The 23,387-nt window shown below is 46.4% G+C and overlaps 1 protein-coding gene across 1 annotated transcript; it reads right to left on the reverse strand.

Annotated features, from left to right (window-relative positions):
• Window positions 1-326: 326 nt before the first annotated feature.
• Window positions 327-18,933, reverse strand: ABCI8 (ATP binding cassette protein 1). The gene is made up of 2 exons (XM_088964644.1): window positions 17,217-18,933; window positions 327-849 (listed from the first exon to the last, which is right to left on the reverse strand). The coding sequence occupies exons 1-2, from the start codon at window positions 18,660-18,662 to the stop codon at window positions 631-633; spliced, it is 1,665 nt and encodes a 554-aa protein (XP_088820770.1). The 5' UTR covers window positions 18,663-18,933; the 3' UTR covers window positions 327-630.
• Window positions 18,934-23,387: the final 4,454 nt, after the last annotated feature.

The raw sequence follows: 23,387 nt of genomic DNA on the forward strand, positions 1-23,387 counted from the left end.
TGGGAAAATATGTGCTCCCTCTTGATTAACATCTTAGTAATCTTGTATAGTCGAATCCTGTAAACTCTACATTTTACATTGTTTGAAATTTGAATGGCTTTGTCACAACTCAACTCACAACAAACCAATTCAAGAAACCCACTTGAACTCACAATACAAGAAGGCTCTGCTACAACCAGCCAGACTTTAAAAAAAAAAAGCCAGCTGGCATCGGCCACACATACCATCATGACCTCCCTTTGACCAACATCGGCCACACAAAGCAGCTACCAACATGCGCCAGATATTGTACCAGCTTTCATAGTCCATACCGTGGTCCAGTTACATGAATAAAGAACCGTTTCTATAAAAGAGTATCCGAGGCAAATTGTTTTTGTTATCATAAAAATACAGAAAAATCATAACAACAACAATTAAAAAAAACAGCTTATTTTAGCTTATTTTAGCCGCTCAATCTACAGAATGCTACATATAGAAACAACTCATATCCCATACTTACAGATGACCACAACAAGAGATCTTTTTATCAGTAACTAGTACAATAATGAAGTATAATTTTCTGTGAAAGGTAAAGTGAGATCTGATTTGAGTATAACAAGTGTTAACTGTGAATGATACATAACTGATGGCTCAACCAACAGATCCCTCAAGCTTCAAGCTCATAAGCTGATTCACTTCAGCACCAAACTCATCAGGGAGCTTGTCAAACACATCCTTGCAGAAACCAGAAATCATTGCTCTCATCGCTCTTTCGTGATCAATGCCCCTCTGTTGAAAGTAGAATAGTTGATCTTCACCAATTTTAGAGGTGCTAGCCTCATGTTCAATGCGAGCAGTGGGATTCTTTGCCTGCTCAATATAATAAATTCAATCAGTAAGGAAAACTATAGATGATCATTTCCCACAAATACTTGAGCATAAAATTAAGTTACCTAAGCGTAGACATAAGGACTATAAAGAAGCACATGCATAAGATGTCTAATTTCCACCAAAACCTATTTCCTGTGTTTTAAGTTTCCTTCCAATAGACAAATGGACTCACTTCGGAAGAACACTCTTCTGGGCAGTAAAATAAAAGATAAACCAGATAATCCAGAAAGAAATATAAAACGTTGACTATTAAAATCAAATGACCAATAAAAAGATGATATGATCAATTTCATTTTTCTACCAAGTGCATCTCTTAGATGAGCCCCAACACAACACGAGAATCGTAAGTGCAACATAAATATCCCCACATGGTTGGAACGGGTTTTCTTTTTGAGGCAAAAAATGGTAACAGGTGCATCCCATGGATGTGCAACATAAATTTCTCCATAATTAGAAGACGTAATTTTTGTCCTACTTTATAGCATCAATGCCTGCAAGCAAACCTCCCTCTCTAGTCGAGGCCAAAAGGGTGTAAACCAATTTGCAACAGGTCAACATTGACTAATGGGCTTGTCAATGCAAAAGGCCAAGGCAATAATTAACAGGAGCTTGTCAGCCAAACCCAGTCCACTTGACTTCTGAGAAAGTAGCTTTAAAGGTTTTTTTCTAGTGTATTTCTCTCATAGAATTCAAGACAAATGAACGTCCACTCTTCAGAAAATTAGAAGATCCTGATATTTTTCCAATGTGGTTGCTAGGTGCAGAATGGAACTCCCTTGATATAATAGCACAAGCAACAAAATAAATTTAAGAAAAAAAGGCAATTACCCAAAGCTAGTTGAAGGTTTAAGAAAAAAGGCACCCCTATAATCATAGTTTTCAAGGCACTAAGGCGAGGCTAGGCGACAGGGGGGCACCTTGTCACCTAGTTGCCTAGGCGTCGCCTAGGTGGTGGATTTTTTTAAGTGAAAAAACATATATCCTAAGGTAGTTCCCTAGGTTCCATAACCATATTTCCTTAATAATTATCCATAATTTTCGTAAGTATAAACTTCATATTAAAGTATAGAAAATCAACATACTAATGAGAAGAAAAAGAAGAAAGAAAAGAAATTTCAGAAAAATATAGGGGCTGAACTCCTATTTTTGTTATAGGAAAAGAAAAGAAAAGGTGGAATGTCTGTGTTGATTAAACCCTAGCAAATAAGAAAACAATAAAAAGAAATTAGTATATAAATACACAAAATGAATGTTTTAGTTTAATAATGTCTATTTTGTAATTATAATCTCAAAAAATTAAGAATATAAAAGTATTTTATAACACCAAGGGCACCTTGTCACCTCGACAACTCTCCTATTTTTGTTATAGGAGAAGAAAAGAAAAGGTGGAATGTCTGTGTTGATTAAACCCTAGCAAATAAGAAAACAATAAAAAGAAATTAGTATATAAATACACAAAATGAATGTTTTAGTTTAATAATGTCTATTTTGTAATTATAATCTCAAAAAATTAAGAATATAAAAGTATTTTATAACACCAAGGGCACCTTGTCACCTCGACAACTATGCCTATAATTCGCAACACCTTTTTTTTTTTTTGAGAAAAGGTAAAGTATTTCATTAAAAGGAATTAATTTGCAACATCTCCACCATGTAGTCAAAGACATATACAAGTAATTAATTGGTACAGAGAGCAAACAATCCAATAAAACTCTCTTCTTCTCTCTCTTCAGTAAATTCATTACTCATGCCTCAAAGAAGGGAAGATGCAAATATCCAGATCCTAGGCACAAACAAAATGAACACAAAAACAAGGTAGACAGGTCAAGAATGTCATACACTACAAACCACCTTCAATAGAAACTTTTCTTTTATTTATTTATTTATTTTTGTAAAAGGTTAAGTATAACTACTCACAAATCAAAAACTTTCACCACCCCATCTCAGGATTTACAAATTTCTTTTGACAAAATAAAAGTATAATGAGATTACATTTAAAACACCCTATGCAAACCCACCTAAAAATAATTCTGGTCTCCAATTTAGCTAATATTCCATTTTGAGACTCGTACTTGTTTTCAAAAATCCTTGAATTCCTCACGATCAAGATGGTCCAAAAATACTGCAAGCATAACAATACAGTCTTGCTTTCTTTGCTGAGACCCCAGAGTGTCCAGCACTTGATAAAGTCTTCCACTGGTTCTAGGTTACAACCAACACCCCAAAGATATCTTCCACTCCTCACCAGAGGGTTTCAGAAATCTTACAGTGGATGAATAGATGGTTTGTAATCTGATATTGCTGTATTACATATGGGAAGAATCTCCCCACTCAACCTCATTCCCCTGCTACTCAAATTTTCTTTGGTTAAGCAGGAATTAAGGGCAGCTGTCCACACCAGAGAGGAAACTTCTGATGAAACAGGAGAGTGCCAAATCAAATCCGCTGGAAAGGATCCAGCTTCCCACCTTTCAATCTGAGAGTAGAAAGACTTGACTGTAAACATCCTTGACTTTTCCCATCTCCGAATTCCCTTGTCTCCTTGAGATGTATCAATATCAATCCTTAACTTTTGAAGGAGATCCACCATTAATGGAAGCTCCCAGTCATTCAGACACCTTCTAAAAAGATACCTCCTGATGAAGGGTGATTTCACCCGACCCCCTAACTAGGTGACACGTGGACATTTCCTTAAAGACTGGTAACAACTCACCAAGTATCAGCTCGCCAAAAAGCGAGCTCGAGTGCGTCGGCGTTCCGAGCTGCACTCCGAGCTAAGCTCACCTCAGTCCGCGAACTAGTTCACTCCAGGCCCAAGCAAGTGGGTCGTCCCGAAGACAACTTGCCTCAAGCAGAATCACTTCGGCACGTCACCGGTAGCTCGCTACGGGGTAGCTCGCTGCAGGGTAACACGGCGCCCAGCGAGAAGCTTCCTATCTGACAGGACCGTACCCGCCGCATTGCTCCCGCGTCTGGCGGCGCAGCACCTGCAGATTCAAAGAACTGCGCCCACGTCTCTCGACAGGCGACACAGCGCTTGCCGATTCAGAAGGCCGTACCCACGTCTCTCAACAGCTGGAGTCGCGACCTGCGGGTTGTCTCCTAATTGGCGGGGCCGTACCAAGCAACAGTCACTGTAGCCCGCCTGCCTTCAGTCCTAACAATAACGGTCAGCCACCTCGAGACGCTGCCTGACAAGCATATCCCACCACAGCAGGGATACGTGGCCGACTCAGCCAAACTTGTCAGAGCATCGGTATATAGACACTTCAACTCCCCTGGGACCAAGGTATCGCATATTCACCACTCTAGCTTTCTCATATTCTTGCAAACTTATTCTCTCTCAACCCGCTACTGAGTTCTAACTTAAGCATCGGAGAGTCCCCGTCGGGTATTCAACCCCGGATCCCTTCGTCCTTCTTGCAGGCATCTCTTGCCCGTCGCCAACTAAAAGCCTCGTCACTTCCAGCTAGGAGTGGCCGGATTGCACATCATCAATTGGTGTCGTCTGTGGGAAACGTTTCAAAAGGCTTCTCTACCAAACTTTCACTAGTATCAATGGCGTCTTCTAGCAATGTCGGGCTTAACAACGGAACAAACACCTCTGGGGAGCACCTCCAAGCTCCCACTGTACGTATTGGACAGTTTATTGTACCCCTCAACACCTCCGGAGTTCCCACGCTAGACCTACCCAGGTCACCGAAGCTGTGAACTCCCCACTCCCTTCTGCGGTGAACACCACCTTCGCTGAACCCGCCGTGGTCCCCCCCGCGGTGGGGCAGAGCCAGCTTGGTGACTTAGTGCAGTGCGTACGAGTCATGCAGGCCCAAATGCAGCAAGTCCAGCAACTTCAGCATTACCAACAACAAGTTTGGTGTCACTTCTACCAACAACAGTTCCCAGCGTTGCAACAGAACCAGCAGTCAACCCAACCGCAGTGCCCTGTAACACCGCTGAACCAACAGTCGTTCGATCGCCACCGAAGTAGTCAACCTCCCCGCAGGGAGGAGACCTCCCAGGCCTCGTCCCAATAGAAGAGGACCAACAGCCCCCGCCACCTCGCAGCAACAAGGCAGGTCAGGGAGCGCTCACCCCGCCAAGGCCGATCCGTCCCAGCATGTGCAGCCGGAAGCCTCGCTGGCGGGCAATCGGTTCGAAGTCCTGGCAACAAACTCTGGGCAAAGTCCTTCAGCTCGCGAAAGCCAATTCCAGTCAGACTCACCAGACCAAGGCCTGACCTAGCAGCACCGAAACAACCAGCACTAGCGCGAACTCAGCCAAGAGGCAGCGAAGGCGGCGTCCCAAAGCCCGCCGTGCACTGATCCCTGGACAGCTCGCGGAGCTCGACCAGCCCGAAGGCAAGGCAGGAGCGGGCCCAGGAGTCACAAAGGCCGCGCCCCTCCTTTCGGTGCCATCTCCCCTCTCTCCTGACCTCCTAGCAGATCCCGTGCCAAAAGGCTTTAAAATTCCCCCTCTGGACAAGTACGATGGGTCGTTCGATTCGAATGACCATGTGGACTCCTTTCAGTCCCAGATGCACCTCGCCGAAGCTAGCGAAGCCTACATGTGCGTCGCCTTCTCCACGACCTTCAAAGGAGTGGTGAGCACATGGTATAGAAATCTCCCATTCGGGACAGTCCGGAATTGAGCGCAGTTCGTGCAAGAGTTCACCTCACACTTCATCACTAGCAAGAAGTGTCCGAGGTCGTAAGAAAGCCTTCTCAGCACCACCCAAAAAGAGGGAGAGTCCATCCGGAACTACATCAAGCGCTTCAACAACACATGCCTCTCAATCCCGAACTTGGACCCTGCAGTGAGACTCGTCACAACCAAGAGAGGGATCAGTCACCGAAAGTTCAAGTGGCATGTGGTAGCGAACAAGCCTAAGGACATCACTGCTTTCCTCAGGCTCGCCGACCAGTTCATCGAGACTGAAGAGGAAATGAACCAAAAGGCCGGAGCCCCAGCGGAGAAGAGGAGAGACGACGACAAGGCACACCACGGAAACAGTAAGAGGAAGAAGAACAAGTTCCCGGCCAGGGGAGACAAGTGAGGTTGGCACCCCCGAGCTCCTCCAGTTGACAGAACAAGCTACACCCCTCTCAACGCGAGGCGAGGGGAAATCTTAATGACAATTAAAGATGCACCATTTGTAAGGTGACCACCCCGGATGAAGGGGGACCTCGCCACCAGGAGTAAGAATGTATCTTGCCATTTCCATAAAGACCACGGTCATTGTACCGAAAATTGCAAAAGTCTCCATGACTAGATTGAGGAACTCATCCGTCTCGAGTACTTAAAGAATTTTGTACAGAAAAATAATAAAACCCAGGTAGATCGGCAGGGGGAACAGAGGAGAGACGCCCCCAAGCCCAGTAACAGGCGACCCGCGCAACAAGAACCACCCGAAGAAAGACCAGTCCGCGGGGTGATAAACACAATCACAGGTGGATCCATCATCGCGGGCTGCACCTCGGCAGCAAAAAGGACCTCGATCTACGAACTGGAACATGAAGAGCGGAACCCGTTGAAGCGCCCGCGGCCTACAGACCCCATCTCTTCCACCGAGGACGATGCGCGAGGAGTCAGTGACTTCGAGGTCAGAGGTGTCTTGGTGGATTCAGGAAGCTCAGCCGACATCCTGTTCAAAAGCACCTTTGACAAGTTACAGCTCCAGGAGGATGACCTCTTGCCCGCGAGCACCCCTCTAGTGGGTTTCGGTGGACAAGAAGTTAGGCCCCTCGGTCAAATTTCATTGCCTGTGGAGATCGGGACGTGGCCCTGCATCGTAAGATTCAAGCACACCTTCCTAGTGGTAGCCACGCCCTCCCCGTACAACGCCCTTATAGGAAGGCCCATCACCCACGCGCTTCGTGCCGTGGTGTCCACCTACTACCTGACGATGAAGTTCCCCACGGACTTCGGCATAGGAGTAGCCAGAGGTGATCAGCTCGAGTCTCGAAGATGTTACGTAGCGGCCCTAAAGGGGAAAGTCAAGCTGACGGAAGGTGTTGAGCTCGAGCGGCCCATGGAATACCCTGAAGAACGAGCCACACTGATCGAGGAAACGGTCTCCATCCCAACTTCAAAGGAAGACCCGACCAGGATCCTCCAGATCGGAGCAACAATAGAAGAACCCCTCCGAACCCAGCTGGTAAGTTTCCTACTCCAAAATTTAGACATATTTGCATGGTCCATGACAGAAATGCCCGGTATAGACTTGAAAATAATTACTCACAAGCTAAATACCGATCCCCTAGTCAGGCCCATTAGACAAAAGAAACGCAACCTCGCCCCAAAACGCTGGAGGATAGTCGACGAGGAGGTCGGGAAACTTCTTGCGGTCGACTTCATCAGGGAGGTCCATTACCCGAGCTGGGTGGCTAACCCCGTCCTGGTAAAGAAGGCCAACGGTAAATGGCGCATGTGCGTCGACTATACCGACCTGAATCAGGCCTGCCCGAAGGACTGTTTTCCACTCCCCTAGATTGATCGTCGAGTGGACTAAGGAATGTCAATCGGCCTTTGACGAACTAAAAAGTTACCTGACTAGCATCCCGGTTTTGACCCGGCCCAAGGAGGGCAACGTTTTAAAGTTGTACCTCTCCGCAAGCGACAAGGTAATCAGCTCGGTACTGATAAAAGAAGTAGACAGCAAAGTTTTGCAGGATGCTGAAACTAGGTATCCAAAGATCGAGAAACTGGCATATGCACTAATAACAGCAACTCGGAAATTTCGACCGTACTTCCAAGCTCACACAATCGTCATCTTTACCAATCAGCCTCTAAGGCAGGTACTACTCAAGCCCAAAGTGTCTGGGAGGCTGACGAAGTGGGCTATAGAGCTCAGCGAGTACGACATTCGGTACGAACCTCGAACGGCAATCAAGGCCCAAGCCCTAGCCGACTTCATGGCGAAATGTACTTTCAGCACCACCACGCCCGAACTGATGGAGATCAAGTACGCGGAAGAAGCCTCCACCAATGCGGAACCAGCCCCAATTAGAACGAAGTCAACCTGGAATGAGGAGCCTTAGATCCTCCACGTAGACGGTTCGTCGAACCAACAAGGAAGCGGAGCCGGAGTCATCTTATACGGTCCAGGCGGAGTGAAGGTGAAGTATAAACTCCGCTTCGAGTTCGTGGCATCCGACATAGAAGCAGAATACGAAGCACTGATAGCCTGACTCATGCTTGCAAACGAAGTACAAGCGAAGCACCTCGTCATTTGCAGCAACTCACAACTCGTGGTTAACCAGGTAACCGACGATTACGAAGCTCGCGATCCCACGATGGCCGCCTACCTTGCCAAGGCCAGGGAAGTTCTACACGACTTCCAATCGTACTACATCAAGCAAATTCCATGATCTGAAAACGCCGAGACCGATGCCTTATCCCAACTAGCCAACACAAGCAACAACTCCATGAGGATCATGTTTATAGAGAACCTGCCTCGGCCCATCATTCACGGGGGGCAGAGGAGGTAGCTCCTGTTACGCAAGCAGAGCCGAGCTGGATTGACCCACTTGCGAGCTACCTGCTGCACGGGACCCTCCCTGCAGATCGTAATACAGCCAGAAGGGTAGAGCGACAGGCAACCAAATACGTCATTATAGACGGGTGGCTGTATAGAAGATCTTACACGCTCCCCTACTTGCGCTACTTACGACCCTCAGAGGCCGAGCTCGTTCTCTACGACACTCATGAAGGGTTGTGCGACGAACACTTGGGGGGCAGGGCCCTCGCTCAGAAAGCATTGCGACAAGGATACTACTAGCCAACGATGAAAGCGGATGCACTCGAGCTTGTCAAGAAATGTGATAAATGCCAAACGGACGCCAATATCCATCATCAACCCGCTGTCGACCTGAAGTACCTCACCAGCCCATGGCCCTTCGCATAGTGGGGAATCGACATTCTTGGACCATTCCCGCCAGCGACAGGACAAGAAATACCTGGTGGTAGCAGTGGATTACTTCACAAAATGGGTAGAGGCGGAACCCCTAGCAACAATCACAGCTCGAACGATACAAAACTTTTTCTGGAAAATCGTGGTATGCCACTTCGGTCTACCTCGAGTGCTCATCTCAGATAATGGCAAGCAGTTCGAGGATATCAACTTTCAAGATTGGTGCGCCGAGATGGAGATACAACAGAACTTTACCTCAATAGCGCACCCCCAAGCGAACGGGCAAGCAGAAGTCACAAACAGGGCTATACTCCGTGGACTGAAGGCCCGCCTGGCCCAAGCCAAAGGGTTATGGGTGGACGAACTGCCCAGTGTACTATGGGCCTATCGAACCACCGTCAAGACCGCCACAAGCGAAACCCCCTTCAACCTTACCTACGGCACAAAAGCAGTAATCCCGACTGAAATCGAGGTGTCTACGCTACGATTAGAAGCATACGACAAAGAGGCCAACGATGACGAGCTTCGCACCAACCTCGACCTGATAGAAGAGGTACGGGACCTCGCATATATTCGGACCGCAGCGTACCGACAAAAGGTGGCTCGGTACTATAACAACCGGGTTAGGAAGCGGCACTTTCGTGTAGGCAACCTGGTCCTCCAGAAAGTAATGGTACCTGAACCCGGAGCGGGTAAGCTGGGGCCGAACTGGGAAGGTCCCTACCGGGTAAAGCGAATACTCGGGGAAGGTACGTACGAGCTCGAAACGTTGGAAGGAAAACAGGTACCCCGAGCCTGGAACAGTAGCAACCTAAGGCTATGACATGGGCGAACTAAGTCCCAGTCGCCTCTATGGCATGGGCGAACTAAGCCCCAAACGCCTCTATGGCATGGGCGAGCTAAGTCCCAGCGCCTCTATGGCATGGGCGAGCTAAGTCCCAGTCGCCTCTATGGCATGGGTGAACTAAGTCCCAGTCACCTCTATGGCATGGGCGAACTAAGTCCCAGTCACCTCTATGGCATGGGCGAACTAAGTCCCAATCGCCTCTATGGCATGGGCGAGCTAAGTCCCAGTCACCTCTATGGCATGGGCGAACTAATTCCCAGTCGCCTCCACGGCATGGGCAAAGATTAGGAGTGGACTCCGAGTCGCTCCCCGAGCCTAAGGGCTACGAAACCAAACTAACGGTGGCTTCAAGCAAAGTGTAAGACCTCACCGCCTTGCCCGCTAAAGTAAAAAATGAAAACAACTCGCGGCAAGAAACTTAGGAAAATCTTACTAAGGTTACTCTTACTACCAAGACCGGCAGAACTGATAGTTCGGGGTAACTCACGTAATTCGAAATGACTCCCACTTTGGTTACCCTTGTTTGTTGCCAGCTCGGCAGCTCGACAGCTCGGGTAACCTATATACGTATGACTTGGATCAGAAAGGAACCATTCTAAGCAAAAAACAATATTTTGTCAAATACTGAGGTTCTTCATAAAAAAACAGGCCTAACGGCCTAGGAAAGTACATCAAAAAGAGAAAGAAAAAAAAAGGAGAAAATCGGGTTCAACTACCCGGGACCATTCATCCAGAGATCAGAAAAGAAAGAGAGAAGAATCAAGAAACACCCCAACATCAAGGATCAAGCACCTCCACGTTCTCATCGGTCTCCTCCAGGGAATCGGGCTCTTCCTCCTCCGCCACATCTGTCGTCTCAGGGGCTAGACCCTTCATGGTAATGTCGTCAAGACTAATGTCAAAAAACTTCTTCCGGACCAGATACTGACAGAGCTTGAACCTCGAGCAGTAGGAGTTCGTACTATACTCGACCTGGAGGTCGCGAAACTCCAGGGACTCTTTGAAGCGGTCCACGGCCTTGACTCGTTCTCCTCCATGGCAGCGTCAAAGGTTCGAGCTCATTCATGGAGGGTGGCCTCTAGACTTCGAACCTCCTGACAAAGGCGCTCCCTGTCCTCAACCGTCCTTGAGCTCTCCTCTCTGTAACAGGCATTCTCCTCCATCAACCCGAGCCCGTTTCAGCTCGTGGTTGAGCCTCCGCACTTCCGTCCTCTGAACGGTGGCATCCCTGGAGTGAACGGCCGTCTAACAGGCCATGGCATGGAGGGCAGAGTTCAATTGCCAATAGAGAGCCGAGGTAAGCAAAAAAAAAAAAAAGAAGGGGGGAGAAGGGAAGGTAATTACCACCATACAGTGAGTCGAGGCCAGCCCCAGAAGCCGCCTAGGGTGTATCCTCGACCACTCCGCTATCTCCTCGTGGAAGATCGAGTCTCGGCTTCTCCGCATGGCCAGGACGGGGTTGGTGATGCTCTCATCACGCCCCTCGGTGGGGAACGCTGGCATGGCAGAGGGGTAGGTCGATGCAGGGGCCTCTCCTTCACAGCCTTCCGTGGCTACCTCCTCGGGAAACGTGGGTGGGACCTCCGATGGTGGAACGAAAGATGGGTCCACGGCCTCGAACTCAATGGCCCTGGAAGAAGACGCTTCATCCTAGCGAAACCTCTTCGCCCTACGATGGCCCCTCTAGGAGTTCGACAAGAGGCGGCGCGCGTCCACGTCTGACAATGCAGTTGCAAAAGCAAAGAGGTGTTAGCCCAATTCGTGAAAAAAAAAATAGAGGTAACCTACCGGGGCTCAGGCCGACTTACACGAGCTTGTCCTCGGCCAAGTAGTCCGTGCAGAGGAAGCCGATCTCGGCCCAGGACTGTAGCGTTTCCCGCACCCTTGGATCCAAGCTAGCACCCGGATCCTGGATGGCAACCCTCCAATGGGTCGAGAAGGGCCACCCCTCGGAATTACAAACTACAAAGTAGCCCCGCTTCCAGGCCAGGATCTTGTTGGGCAACCCATGGATGAGTTTGAAGCTAGGACGAGGGGAAAAATAGTATGAGCGCCTATTTGCGGGGACTCCGGGGGAAGCGTTCTTGATCGACAAGATAGAGGCAAAAATATCGAGAGAGAGAGAGAGAGAGAGAGAAAAAAAAGAAAGAAAGGAAGACAGTACTCGAAGAACAAAGAAATGGTTCCAACTAAGTTCCGAACAGAATTCGGGTGCAACTGGTCTATGGTGACATTGAAGTGAGTGAGAACTTCTACTATCAAAGGGTGCAGGGGAAGGCGAAGACCAGCCACGAGCTGTTCCTCGAATATCACAATTTCGTCGTGACCGTGCTCCCAAGGATAATTACCGGTTGGAAGGCTTTAGATAAGCTCCCTAGGGAGGTCGTATTGAAAGACCAGGGCATGAAGTCTCTCCATAGACATAGAAGGACCGAAACTGTCCGGCTCCCGATTTCGGGAAGTGGAAGCCAAGTTACCAGAAGCTTCCCGAGCCTCCGAAGACTGCCCCTCGGGAAGTTTCCGAGCTCCCCTTGAGCTCGAGGGGGCTTCGCCCCGACTGCCAACCAGAGAACAGACACCATCATACGAATACCCAAACATAATTGAGTAAGGCAGGAGGGACTCACCGAAGAAGACGGGCTGAAAAGAGCGACACAGACGGAAGGAACTCGAGCAAGCAAGGCGAAGACACGACCTTAGAGCCGAAAGCAAGGATGGTTGGTACGAAAAAATGAGATCGGGGGCCCTCCTATTTATAGCCACTGTGCCCAAAAAGCAACGGCCCCGATTAAAATGATCCAACGGCCCACAACAAAACCGACAGCACGTTCTCCAAGATCGAAAACAGTTTAGCGCGCTTTTTGGCGCCCACAGGATCTATAATCACGTGTCGTCCGCACGTACACCTCACGCGGTCTGACAAGACAGTTTTGAACTACAGGTCAAATCCGCCTGTCACTTCATGAACTCTCCGTGCCAGAGCAAAACCCCTCGCTCAAGGAGTGGGGGGCAATTGATGAAGGGTGATTTGACCCGACCCCCTAATTAGGTGACACATGGACATTTCCTTAATGACTGGTAACAACTCACCAAGTATCAGCTCGCCACAAAGCGAGCTCGAGTGCGCCGGCGTCCCGAGCTGCACTCCAAGCTAAGCTCACCTCAGTCCGCGAACTAGTTCACTCCAAGACCAAGCAAGTGGGTCGTCCCGAAGACAACTTGCCTCAAGCAGAATCACTTCGACATGTCACCAGTAGCTCACTACGAAGTAACCCTCTATAGAGTAGCTCGCTGCAGGGTAACGCGGCGCCCAGTGAGAAGCTTCCTATCTAACAAGACCGTACCCACCGCACTGCTCCCGTGTCCTTTGTCTAGCAATGCAACACATGCAGATTCAGAGAACTGCACCCACGTCTCTCAACAGGCGGCGCAGCGCCTGCCGATTCAGAAGGTTGTACCCTTGTCTCTCAACAGCTGGCGTCGCGACTTGCGGGTTGTCTCCTGATTGGCGGGACCGTACCAAGCAACGGTCACTGTAGCCCGCCTGCCTTCAGTCCTGACAATAACGGTCAGCCACCTCGAGACGCTGCCTGACAAGCATATCCCGCCACAGCAGGGATACGTGGCCGACTCAACCAAACTCGTCAGAGCATCGATATATAGACCCCTCAACTCCCCAGGGACCAAGGTATCGCATATTCACCACTCTCTAGCTTTCTCATATTCTTGCAAACTTATTCTCTCTTAGCCCGCTACCGAGTTCTAACTTAAGCATCGGAGAGTCCCCGTCGGGTATTCAACCCCGGATCCCTTCGTCCTTCTTGCAAGTATCTCTTGCCCGTCGCCAGCTAGAAGCCTCATCACTTCCAGCTAGGAGTGGCCAGATTACGCATCATCACCTCCAAAGTGAACTTTTTTTATTATTCCATAATTATCTTTGATAAGCCCATTTACCTTCAAAAGAAGCATTCTTCAAACATTTATCTTCATAAAACTCAGCTCTGCAAGGCATGGTCAGAACCCATGTAATAACGTAGAGGTTGACCAGTAGTCAAATTAAATAATTCTGAGGATCCCCTAGTTCTCAACAAATTCAACCTTAGCCAACCTATCAAAACAGAGGCATGGCTCAGTCGAAAGTTTAACAAATTTCTTCAACCACATTCTAACCATGGGGACATATGAAGAACAAAACTTTTAATATTCCAACTCCAATGACCATTCCAAGCTTCCCTTTGCAAATACCCTAGTCAAATTTAATTAATTTCCTACCAGCAACAGAAGTATACCAGTTGGAAAGAGTATCAATAACAGTATGTCATTCATTTAGAAGGAAATTACAGAATAGAGGATAGGTATTTCTTACCTTTCCTAACCAAAAATAAAAGTACATTACAGATTACAACTGTGCCCAAAACATTTGATTTCTTCCCACCCCTTGCTTTTCTAGTACATCAGCAAAAGCTTAGCAGATCTTTTAACCCAATTGAATCTCACCTCCATATTTTGTGTCAACCACTAGAATTTCTTCCTCTCACTATTGAATATCCAGAAGATACTTCCTCCCTTTTTCAGCCAATCCATACCAGCTTGGAATCACCTTCTACAATCAGTTTGCTCACATTCATATCTTTTGCCTTTTGCACACCTTCTAGAACAGCCAGAACCTCAGCTCTTAATGAATCTCCCACACCAATTGGACCTGAGAATAGCCTGATAACCCTGCCATCCTTATTCCTAAATACACCACCAATACCAGTAAGACCTTGATTACCAGCACTGCTCCCATCAACATTTAGCTTGATATAATCAATATCTGGTGGGGTCCAAAAAGGTCTTACCTCAACCTGGTGAACATCAGAACTAGCCACTTCTTTCCATTTATTCATAATATCAACTAAAAGAGATATCAGCAAAAAGCTCCAAAGTCTTCACCCAATGAACCACTCTAATCAGGATGGTCTCAATAATTCCCTCTTTGCCTCTTTCCTTAATCCTTATCTAAGAAAATTCTGGTATTCTGTTCTTTCCAAATGGTCCAGCTCACTGCAGCCCTTGCACATCTCCACAACACTCTTCCTCTTTTCTTAGGCCACCTAAAAAGAGAATAGGTAAACATGCTCTACACATTAGGTGGGGTAGTCCACCTACACCCAAACAAAGAGAAAAACCATTCCAAACAAATTTAACATTGTGGCAGGAGATTAATAAGTGAAAGCAAGTTTCTCCATTAGCCTTACAGAGAACACACCAATGTGGGGATAAGCACCACTTAGGTCTCTTTGTTTGGATTAGATCACAATAATTTACTCCTTACAGGAAGGCATCCAAACAAAAGCCTCCAATTCTTGGAGGAATAGGTTTACATCAAACCTCCTTAACAAGAAAGGGACAGGCCGGACAGCCCAAACTATTAAGGTTAAGTTAGAGCCTTAAAGAAGGAAGCACAAGAGAAAACACCAGAGGAGGACAGGGTCCAGACACGACTATTAGGGCTAAAGGGATTAAAAAAAAACTCTATAAGAACTTGGAGCAAATCCAAAACATCATTTAGCTATGAATCCCTTACACCCCTTCTCAAACCCAAATCCCAGTGAAAAACGTTTCTTGAAATTGAGGGAACCAAGAAAGTAGAAATAGGCACATCTTTATACCTCGAGAGGGCAAACAAAGACGGAAATCTATCTTTCAAAGAAAGGTTTCACACCCAAACTTGTTTCCAGAATTTTAACTCAATTCCAAAGCAAAGATCAAAAAGGCATGAACACTGGCCGAAAAGCGTGGATAGCCTTCCAAGGAGAGGCACAAGTAGCCCTAATATGTAAACCAGCATCCCAACCATTAGTTGAAAGCCCTTTAATGCTTACCACCACTTTGGCCCAAAGTTTATCTTTATCCACAAGTAATCTCCACAACCATTTACCCAAATAGAGCCATATTCCTTTGCAATAAGTTACCCATCCCTAGACCACCAAATTCCTTACTCCTACAAGCCACTTCCCAGCTAACTCTATGATCTCTTTTCTCCTTCCTTGGTTCCCATAAGAAGTCCCTCATCAACTTTTCCAATTTTCTCCCAGCACTCACTGGCACCTTGAACATTAACATGTAGTAAACAAGCAAGTGATCCTTCCTCCCAAAGAAAAATAGCTCTTCTTCCAAGAAGCAAGGTTTTTTCAAATCTTTCAACAATAGGGTCCCAAAAATTGCTCTTTCTTAGATTTTCCATCAGCAGCAAGCCCAAATAATTCAATGGCCATTGACATATCTCACAACCTACTCTCTTTCACATTAATACCCAAAATACAACTTTTCTTAAAATTCACTTTGAGATTTGAGATTTGTTCAAAAAGTTGTAAAGCCAGCTTGAGATTCCTAATCCACCTTGACTTTATATTCCCCACCTTCACAAAACAATATTGTATCATCAACAAATTGCAAATGAGTGATTGTACCTCATGCTAGCCTATTTTCCAATCCCTTACTAATCCTTGTGAATCCTCCTTAAAAAGTAGTTTCCCCAAGACCTCAACTATAAGAGTAAAGAAAAAGGAAGAGATAGAATCTCTTTGCCTAATTCCTCTTACAACTAGAAAAAAAAAATCCACCACTGTTCCGTTCACCAACAAAGAGTAATGACAGGATATAATACAACCCATTATCCACTTGCACCATCTTTCCTCAAACCCAAAATTTCTAAAAACTTCCAACAAGAAAGACCAATCCACCATATCATAAACTTTTTCCAAGTTCAGCTTGCAGACTAATCCTTTCTTACCTACTCTCTTCATTTCCTCCACACTTACATTAACAATTAATATTTGATCAGTGATTTTCCTATTGAGGCTCCTTTTTTGGGTGAAATGATTGATGGGAGGACTATTCTAATCATTAGAGATAGAACCTTGGCAATTATTTTGTACAAGCTAGTAACCAAGTTGATTGGCCTGAAATCACGAGGATGGGCTGCATTACCCTTCTTGGGCACCAGAGCAATGAAAGTTGAATTCAAACTTGGGTTTATAATATCTCTCCCAAAAAAATCATGAAACACTTCCTGCAAGCCATCTTTCAAGATGTCCTAGCAATCCATTGTAAACCCATCCAGCCCCGGAGATCTAAACCTAAGCATGAATATCATCTCAACCACTCTTCTCATATGCTAATAAAATTAACCAAACTCCTTGTAGCAACTTTCTCATAATAAACTACATATTATATTATCCCACTACAATTTATTGCAACTTTGATATACCCAATTAAGTGGTTAATTCAAACACCAGGCATCACCAACTCTATTAAAAATCTCATCCTACCACATGAGCACCCTTCCCAACAAACTCTCTTGTACTTATCCAGCCTTCCCCCATTTGCTTCCCTTTTACAAGGAAATTTGTTATTACTAATCTATGTTTGCATCTTTTCAGGTATAAGCAGCTTCAATTATGACCTAGTCTTAATTATCCAATAAAAAATGCAACACAAGTAGAGAAATTGTTAGTGACAAAAACTAAGACCAAGAGTAGTCAATTAGCATATATAAGGCAAAAGGAAGAAAACAAAATGTGCCACACAATCAAAGGGAAATACCTGGATGTAAGGATAAGTGTTAGCGGCGGCATTATCTCCAATAAGCATGGAATCGCACTGTGAAGAGTTTCGAGCATTCTCTGCCTTCGACATCACCTGAACAAGCCCCCTATAACAATTCTGTGAATTACCTGCTGATATACCCTTTGAGACGATCCTACTTCTTGTGTTCTTCCCCTTGTGTATCATCTTGGTCCCGGTGTCTGCTTGCTGATAATTATTTGTCAACGCTACGGAGTAGAACTCCCCCACTGTATCATCTCCCTCCAAAACAACACTTGGGTACTTCCAAGTAATGGCAGACCCCGTCTCCACCTGGGTCCATGATATCTTCGAGCGAGCTCCAGCACAGAGGCCCCGTTTCGTAACAAAATTATAAATCCCACCAATCCCTTCCTCGTCACCTGCATACCAGTTTTGGACTGTGGAGTACTTTATCTCTGCATCGTTCATGCAGTATAGCTCGACAACAGCAGCATGAAGTTGATTTCTATCATAAGAAGGCGCAGTACAGCCCTCCAAATACTCTACGAAGCTCCCCTCATCGGCAACTATAAGCGTCCTCTCAAACTGCCCAGTCTCCAATGCGTTTATCCGGAAGTAGGTCGAGACCGGCATGGGGCACCTAGTGTTCTTGGGGATATAACAGAATGACCCATCACTAAATACCGCAGAATTCAAGGCAGCGTAGTAGTTGTCACCAGAAGGGACAACATTGCCTAAATACTTTCTAACCAAATCCGGGTACTCCCTAATTGCCTCCGATATAGAACAGAAGATCACACCAGCGGCCGCTAACGTCTCCCGGTGGGTCGTGGCAATGGAGACACTGTCGAGGACTGCATCAACGGCGACGTTAGCCAGTCGATTCCGTTCATTCAGTGGGATACCCAATTTATCGAAATACCTGAGAAGCTCCGGATCAGCCTCCTCGAGGCTGTTCAGCGATGGCTTCTTCTTCGGCTCCGAGTAGTAACAGATGTCCTGGAAATCGATAGGAGGGTATCGATTGTCCGACCACTTGGGCTCATCCATTTTAAGGAACTTCTCGAATGCACTCAACCTATATTCAAGCATCCACTCCGGTTCATTTTTCCTCGCAGAAATCAACCGAATTGTCTCTTCAGAGAGACCTTTTGGGATGGCAGACGATTCGATATTGGAAACGAAACCCCATTTGTAATCCCTTTTAAGGAATTTCTGTATTGGATCATCGGAAACGGGACGGGAGGGCTTACCCGGTGATGGATTTTGATCGGGGGCGATGGTTTTAGATTCGTAACCGACATCCGCCCTGACCTTCAAGAACTTGGAACCAGTGCTTCTCCTGGGCTTTAAGGTTTTCAAAGCATCGAATTTAGGAGAAAATCCTTTCAGGGCTTTCGTTGTTTCAGGAGGAGACTGAGGGGAGAAGTGTGAAACACCGTTGGCTAGAACAGACGCCATGGATGTGGCTACCGTTCATCCGTAGAGAGAGAATCTGCGTTGTGTAGAAGTTGGAAATTGGAAATTTGGAATGAAATCAATAAATAGAAATCGAAAAACTTCAGGGATTATTTATATTTATTTTACTTTTATTTTTATCGATATTTATCTAGGGCTTTTGTTGTCCAGAGAAATGGTATGCGGTATGCCTTGTGTGTGTGGCACGTTCCTCCCATGTTGTCTTCTAGCGACTTTCCAGACTACTCTCGCGCCACGTCTCGTTCAAGCATTCAAGCTCAATGAGATAAATACTTCGATTAATTAAATCAAATGGCAAAAAGTTATCCCAGACTGACAGACTCCCAGTCGTTGATTAAAGATGGGACGATGATTGATGAGGGAAGAAACATTTGAGAATTGGGACTAAGATCAAAGACTATACAACTTAAAACTCCATAAGAAGACTGAGTTGAAGGTCATTCGAGTTTCAGGTATATGTATTTTCTCTCTCTTCTTTTTCCTTCATTCATTTTTTCATGTTCTTTGTCCGTCCTTCGAGCTTCCATCGTTTGAAGGTATACCTTGGACATGACTGAGATGTTAATGAAAAACTAAAAATTCTGATAGTGGTATAACATGATTACAAGGTTCGTCTGAACATTCTCGGGGAGCTCATGAGAGGTAGAATGCAAGGTTAATGGCAACTAGCTTCAAGTGGTTTACTGGTTGGGAGAAGCTTGCGGCGAATGTTAGTGATAGATTCGACAAAAAATAGTACAAATGGAGGAGGTCATTATTGAAGAGAGGGCCTTCCCTTTGAGAGGGGAAGGATATGTTTTGCTTCCTTGTTTCCAAAATCTGGTTTTTATACATGTTCATGGGCCGGGCCAAGTCAGGCTCGAGTTCAAGCCCGGCCCGACCATTGGGCTATTCCCTCAAATAGGGGAATACCATTTGATAAGAGCGGATTTGACTCTCTAATGAAATTGTGATACCTGGCATCTCATGCAAACCAAGTGCAGCCTCTTGACAATTGGGCAATTCGAGCAGCTCTGCATAGCTCGCCACAGGCAACTCAGCAGAGCTCGCCACAGGCAACTCAGCAGAGCTCGCCACAAGCAGCTCGGCATAGCTCCCTCCCAGGCAACTTACCATTGGCACCTCGCCACTTCCAGGGTAGCTCGGTATAGAAGAACAGTTCGGCATATCACAGGAAGATCTCTTGCTTGACAACTGTACCTGACAGATTTGGTGGCAACGCCCACATCTCTTGCCAGGCGGCGTCATGCCTTCCGTCTCTAGAAAGCATGGCACGCCTGATGAGTCTGTACCCTGCAACAGCAGCCTGCACCTGCCACCTCAGTCCTAGTAGTAATGGTTAGGGCAGTGGCGGTTACACCTGATGTGATTGGGCACCGCTATATAAGGACTCCGACCCCCAAATCCAAGGGGGAGAAGAAAAATAGAGGTAATCCCTGCTCCCAAGCTCTCTCATTTCCCTAATATCATCTTCAAGCTCTTTACAATCAGAGTGCTAACTTAAGCGTCGAAGAGTCCCCGTCGGGTAAATACCCCCAGGTCCCCTGTTTTAGTTCTCGCAGGTCCCTCAGCTCCCACCGCCTACAAAGAGGAGGAAAAAATGGAGTTCTCGTATGTCTCTCAGCTCCCGTCGCCTACAAAGAGAAGAAAAAGATGGAGTTCTCGCTGGTCCCTCAACTCCCACCACCTACAAAGGAGAGAAGATCACCTCATGCAGAGGGCAGTCGGGTTGCGCTACACCAGGGAGCTCCACCATCCTCTGAGTTACAAGCCACCTAGGAGCAGGTCAAATGACGAATCCACCAAGGTAGCTCACCACCAGGGAGCTCAGGCAGCTCAGCATATCTCTCCCCCAAGCAGTTCGCCACCAGGAAGCTCCACCATCCTCTCCTGAGAGCAGGTCAAATGATGAGGTACTTAGTCAAAAAAAATTGATACATCACAAAAAATTGGTATGTGACCAGAAACGGTTACATCAATTGGCGTCGTTTGTGGGAACACGCTACAAAATACTAAGTTCTCATCCTACAAAAGCTAAGTTCTCATCCTCTTCTCCCAGAAAACTAAGTCCTCACTTTTTAGAAATTGAAGCTCTCGCCCTATAGTTTACATTTTTTATAAACTCAAAGACTATGCAGGGAACTAACAGACTAAGTAACTTTACTTTCAATTCGGATAAAGCATCATCAATCATCTTCGTAAGGTCCCTCCAACAAAGATGAGCCATTCATGGCTTCCGCGGGAGTTGGCGACCAAATGACTACTAGGCGCCCTTACTGGTCAAACCTTCCAAGGCTCCCGTGTGAGCTGGCGACCTAAAGTTAATAGTGCTGCCCTCGAAGGTCGAGCTCCTAATAGCTTCTTGTAGGAGTGGGTGACTGGCATTACGAAGCTGATGCAACACAATCATAGCTCGAGGCACCCACTTGGTAAGCTCGGCACCTCACAGGTAGCTCGGCACCCGGTCAGCCCGACACCTCATTGGTAGCTCGGCACCTCACTGGTAGCTCGACAACTGACCAACTCGGTACCTCGCAGGCAACTCAGCACCTGGTCAGTCCGGCACCTCACAAGCAAAGTCATAAAGACCTAGTCGCCACTTCGGCACAGGCAAAGTCAAAAAAGAGTGGACTACGAGTCACTCCCAAAGCCTATGGGCCACATTACTGCTTAAACACCCAATCTCCTCTTCGGCACAGGCAAAGTCAAAGAAGAGTGGACTACGAATCGCTCTCAAAGCCTACGGGCCACATTACTGCTTAAGACCCAGTCGCCTCTCTAGCATGGGCAAAGTTAATAAAAATGGACTGAGTCGCTACGGGCCACATTATTGCTAAAAACCCAGTCGCTTCCTCAGCATGGGCAAAATCGACAAAAGTGAACTATAAGTTGCCCTTAGAGCCTAAGGGCTATACTACTGAACTGACGGAGACCTCCTCACCTTATAGGCAGCTCGCCTCATATAGGCAGCTCCCAAAGCTTAAGGAATTGGATCAACACTTACTAGTTCGTCGACTTACAGGCCAAAAGAAGAAATCTACTCCCTTCGCTGAATTACTCTCAGCTCGGGAATCGGGGGCAAATGATGACGGCGGATTAGGCCCTCTAGTGAAATTGTGGCACCTAGCACCTCATGGAAACCAAGTGCAGCCTCTTAACAACTGGGCAGCTCGGGTAGCTCGGCATAGCTCGCCACAAGCAGTTCGACAGAGCCTGCCATAGCTCGCCACAGGCAGCTCGACATAGATCACCACAAGCAGTTCGACATAGCCTGCCATAGCTCGACAAAACTCCCCCCCAAGCAGCTCGCCACTTGCAGGGTAACTCGGTATAGAACAGCAGTTCGACATATCACAGGAAGATCTCCTACCTAACAACCGTACTTGACAGATCTGGTGGCAGCGCCCACATCTCTTGCTAGGCGACGTTGTGCCTACCGTCTCTGAAAAGCATGGCACGCCTGACGAGTCTGTTCCCTACAGTAGCAGCCTACACCTGCCATCTCAATCCTGGCAATAATAGATAGGACAGTGGCAGTTACGCCAGATGTGACTGGGCACCGCTATATAAGGACTCCGACCTCCAAAGCCAATGGGGAGAAGAAAAATGGAGGTAATCCCTACTCCCAAGCTCTCTCATTTCTCTAATATCATCTTCAAGCTATCTACAATCAGAGTGCTAACTTAAGCGTCGGAGAATCCCCGCCAGATAAATACCCCTGGGTCCCATATTTCAGTTCTCGCAGGTCCCTCATATCCCACCACTTACAAAAAAGAAAAAAATATGAAATTCTCACAGGTCCCTCAACTCTTGCCACCTACAAAGAAAATAATATCACCTCATGGAAAGGGCAATCGGTTTGCGCTACAGGCCTACAACAAAGAACTCCAACATCCTCTAAATTACATGCCACCTAGGAGCCAATCAATTGATGAATACACCAAGATAGCTCACCACTAAGGAGCTTAACAGAACTTGGGCAGCTCAGCATAACTCTCCCCCTAGCAGTTCGCCACCAAAGAGCACCACCATCCTCTCCTGAGAGCAGGCCAAATAACGAGGTACATAACCAAAAAAAAATTAATACATCACAAAAAATTGATACATGACCAACAATTACATCACAATTCCAACAGAAATGGGAATGGAGTGAACTCCAATTCTACCCAATCAAATAGCTGGAATTCTATTCTGAATTCCATACCACAATTAATGGCCATTAACAAAGTCCGTGCTAGCTATCAGGGGTTGAAATTGGACTGAATAATGACATGTTAATTCTCAAACTAGAACCTTGCATTCTCAAATTCGCCAAACCAATTAATCATAGCCCAGCCCCTTTGAACCTTAACATTTAATCATATTTGGATTGCCTTGATCAAAATTCAAATACAAATGTATTACTACAAAATGCAAGCAAAATGACGTTTAAAGTCAACTGGATTCAATTCAAGACACCCACCCATATACTCTTCCAACAATTATCAACCATGAGAAAATGATGGTATAAATTGGAGCATTTTTTTTTGTTAGGAGATTCAGTCTCCTAAAGAACCATTGCTGGATGTTAAATCAAAATTTCAATCACAAAATATTCAAAATGCAAGGCACTTGATTTCTAAATTAGCTCCACCGAGTAGAACCAACTCGTTCGTACAACCTTTCCTGACTCACGAATCACGGAGCATAAGCAGAGTCATGACCAAC

Source organism: Nelumbo lutea, chromosome 1 (assembly GCF_056320005.1).
Source record: "Nelumbo lutea isolate HS-2025 chromosome 1, American lotus-T2T, whole genome shotgun sequence".
Lineage (NCBI taxonomy): Eukaryota > Viridiplantae > Streptophyta > Magnoliopsida > Proteales > Nelumbonaceae > Nelumbo > Nelumbo lutea.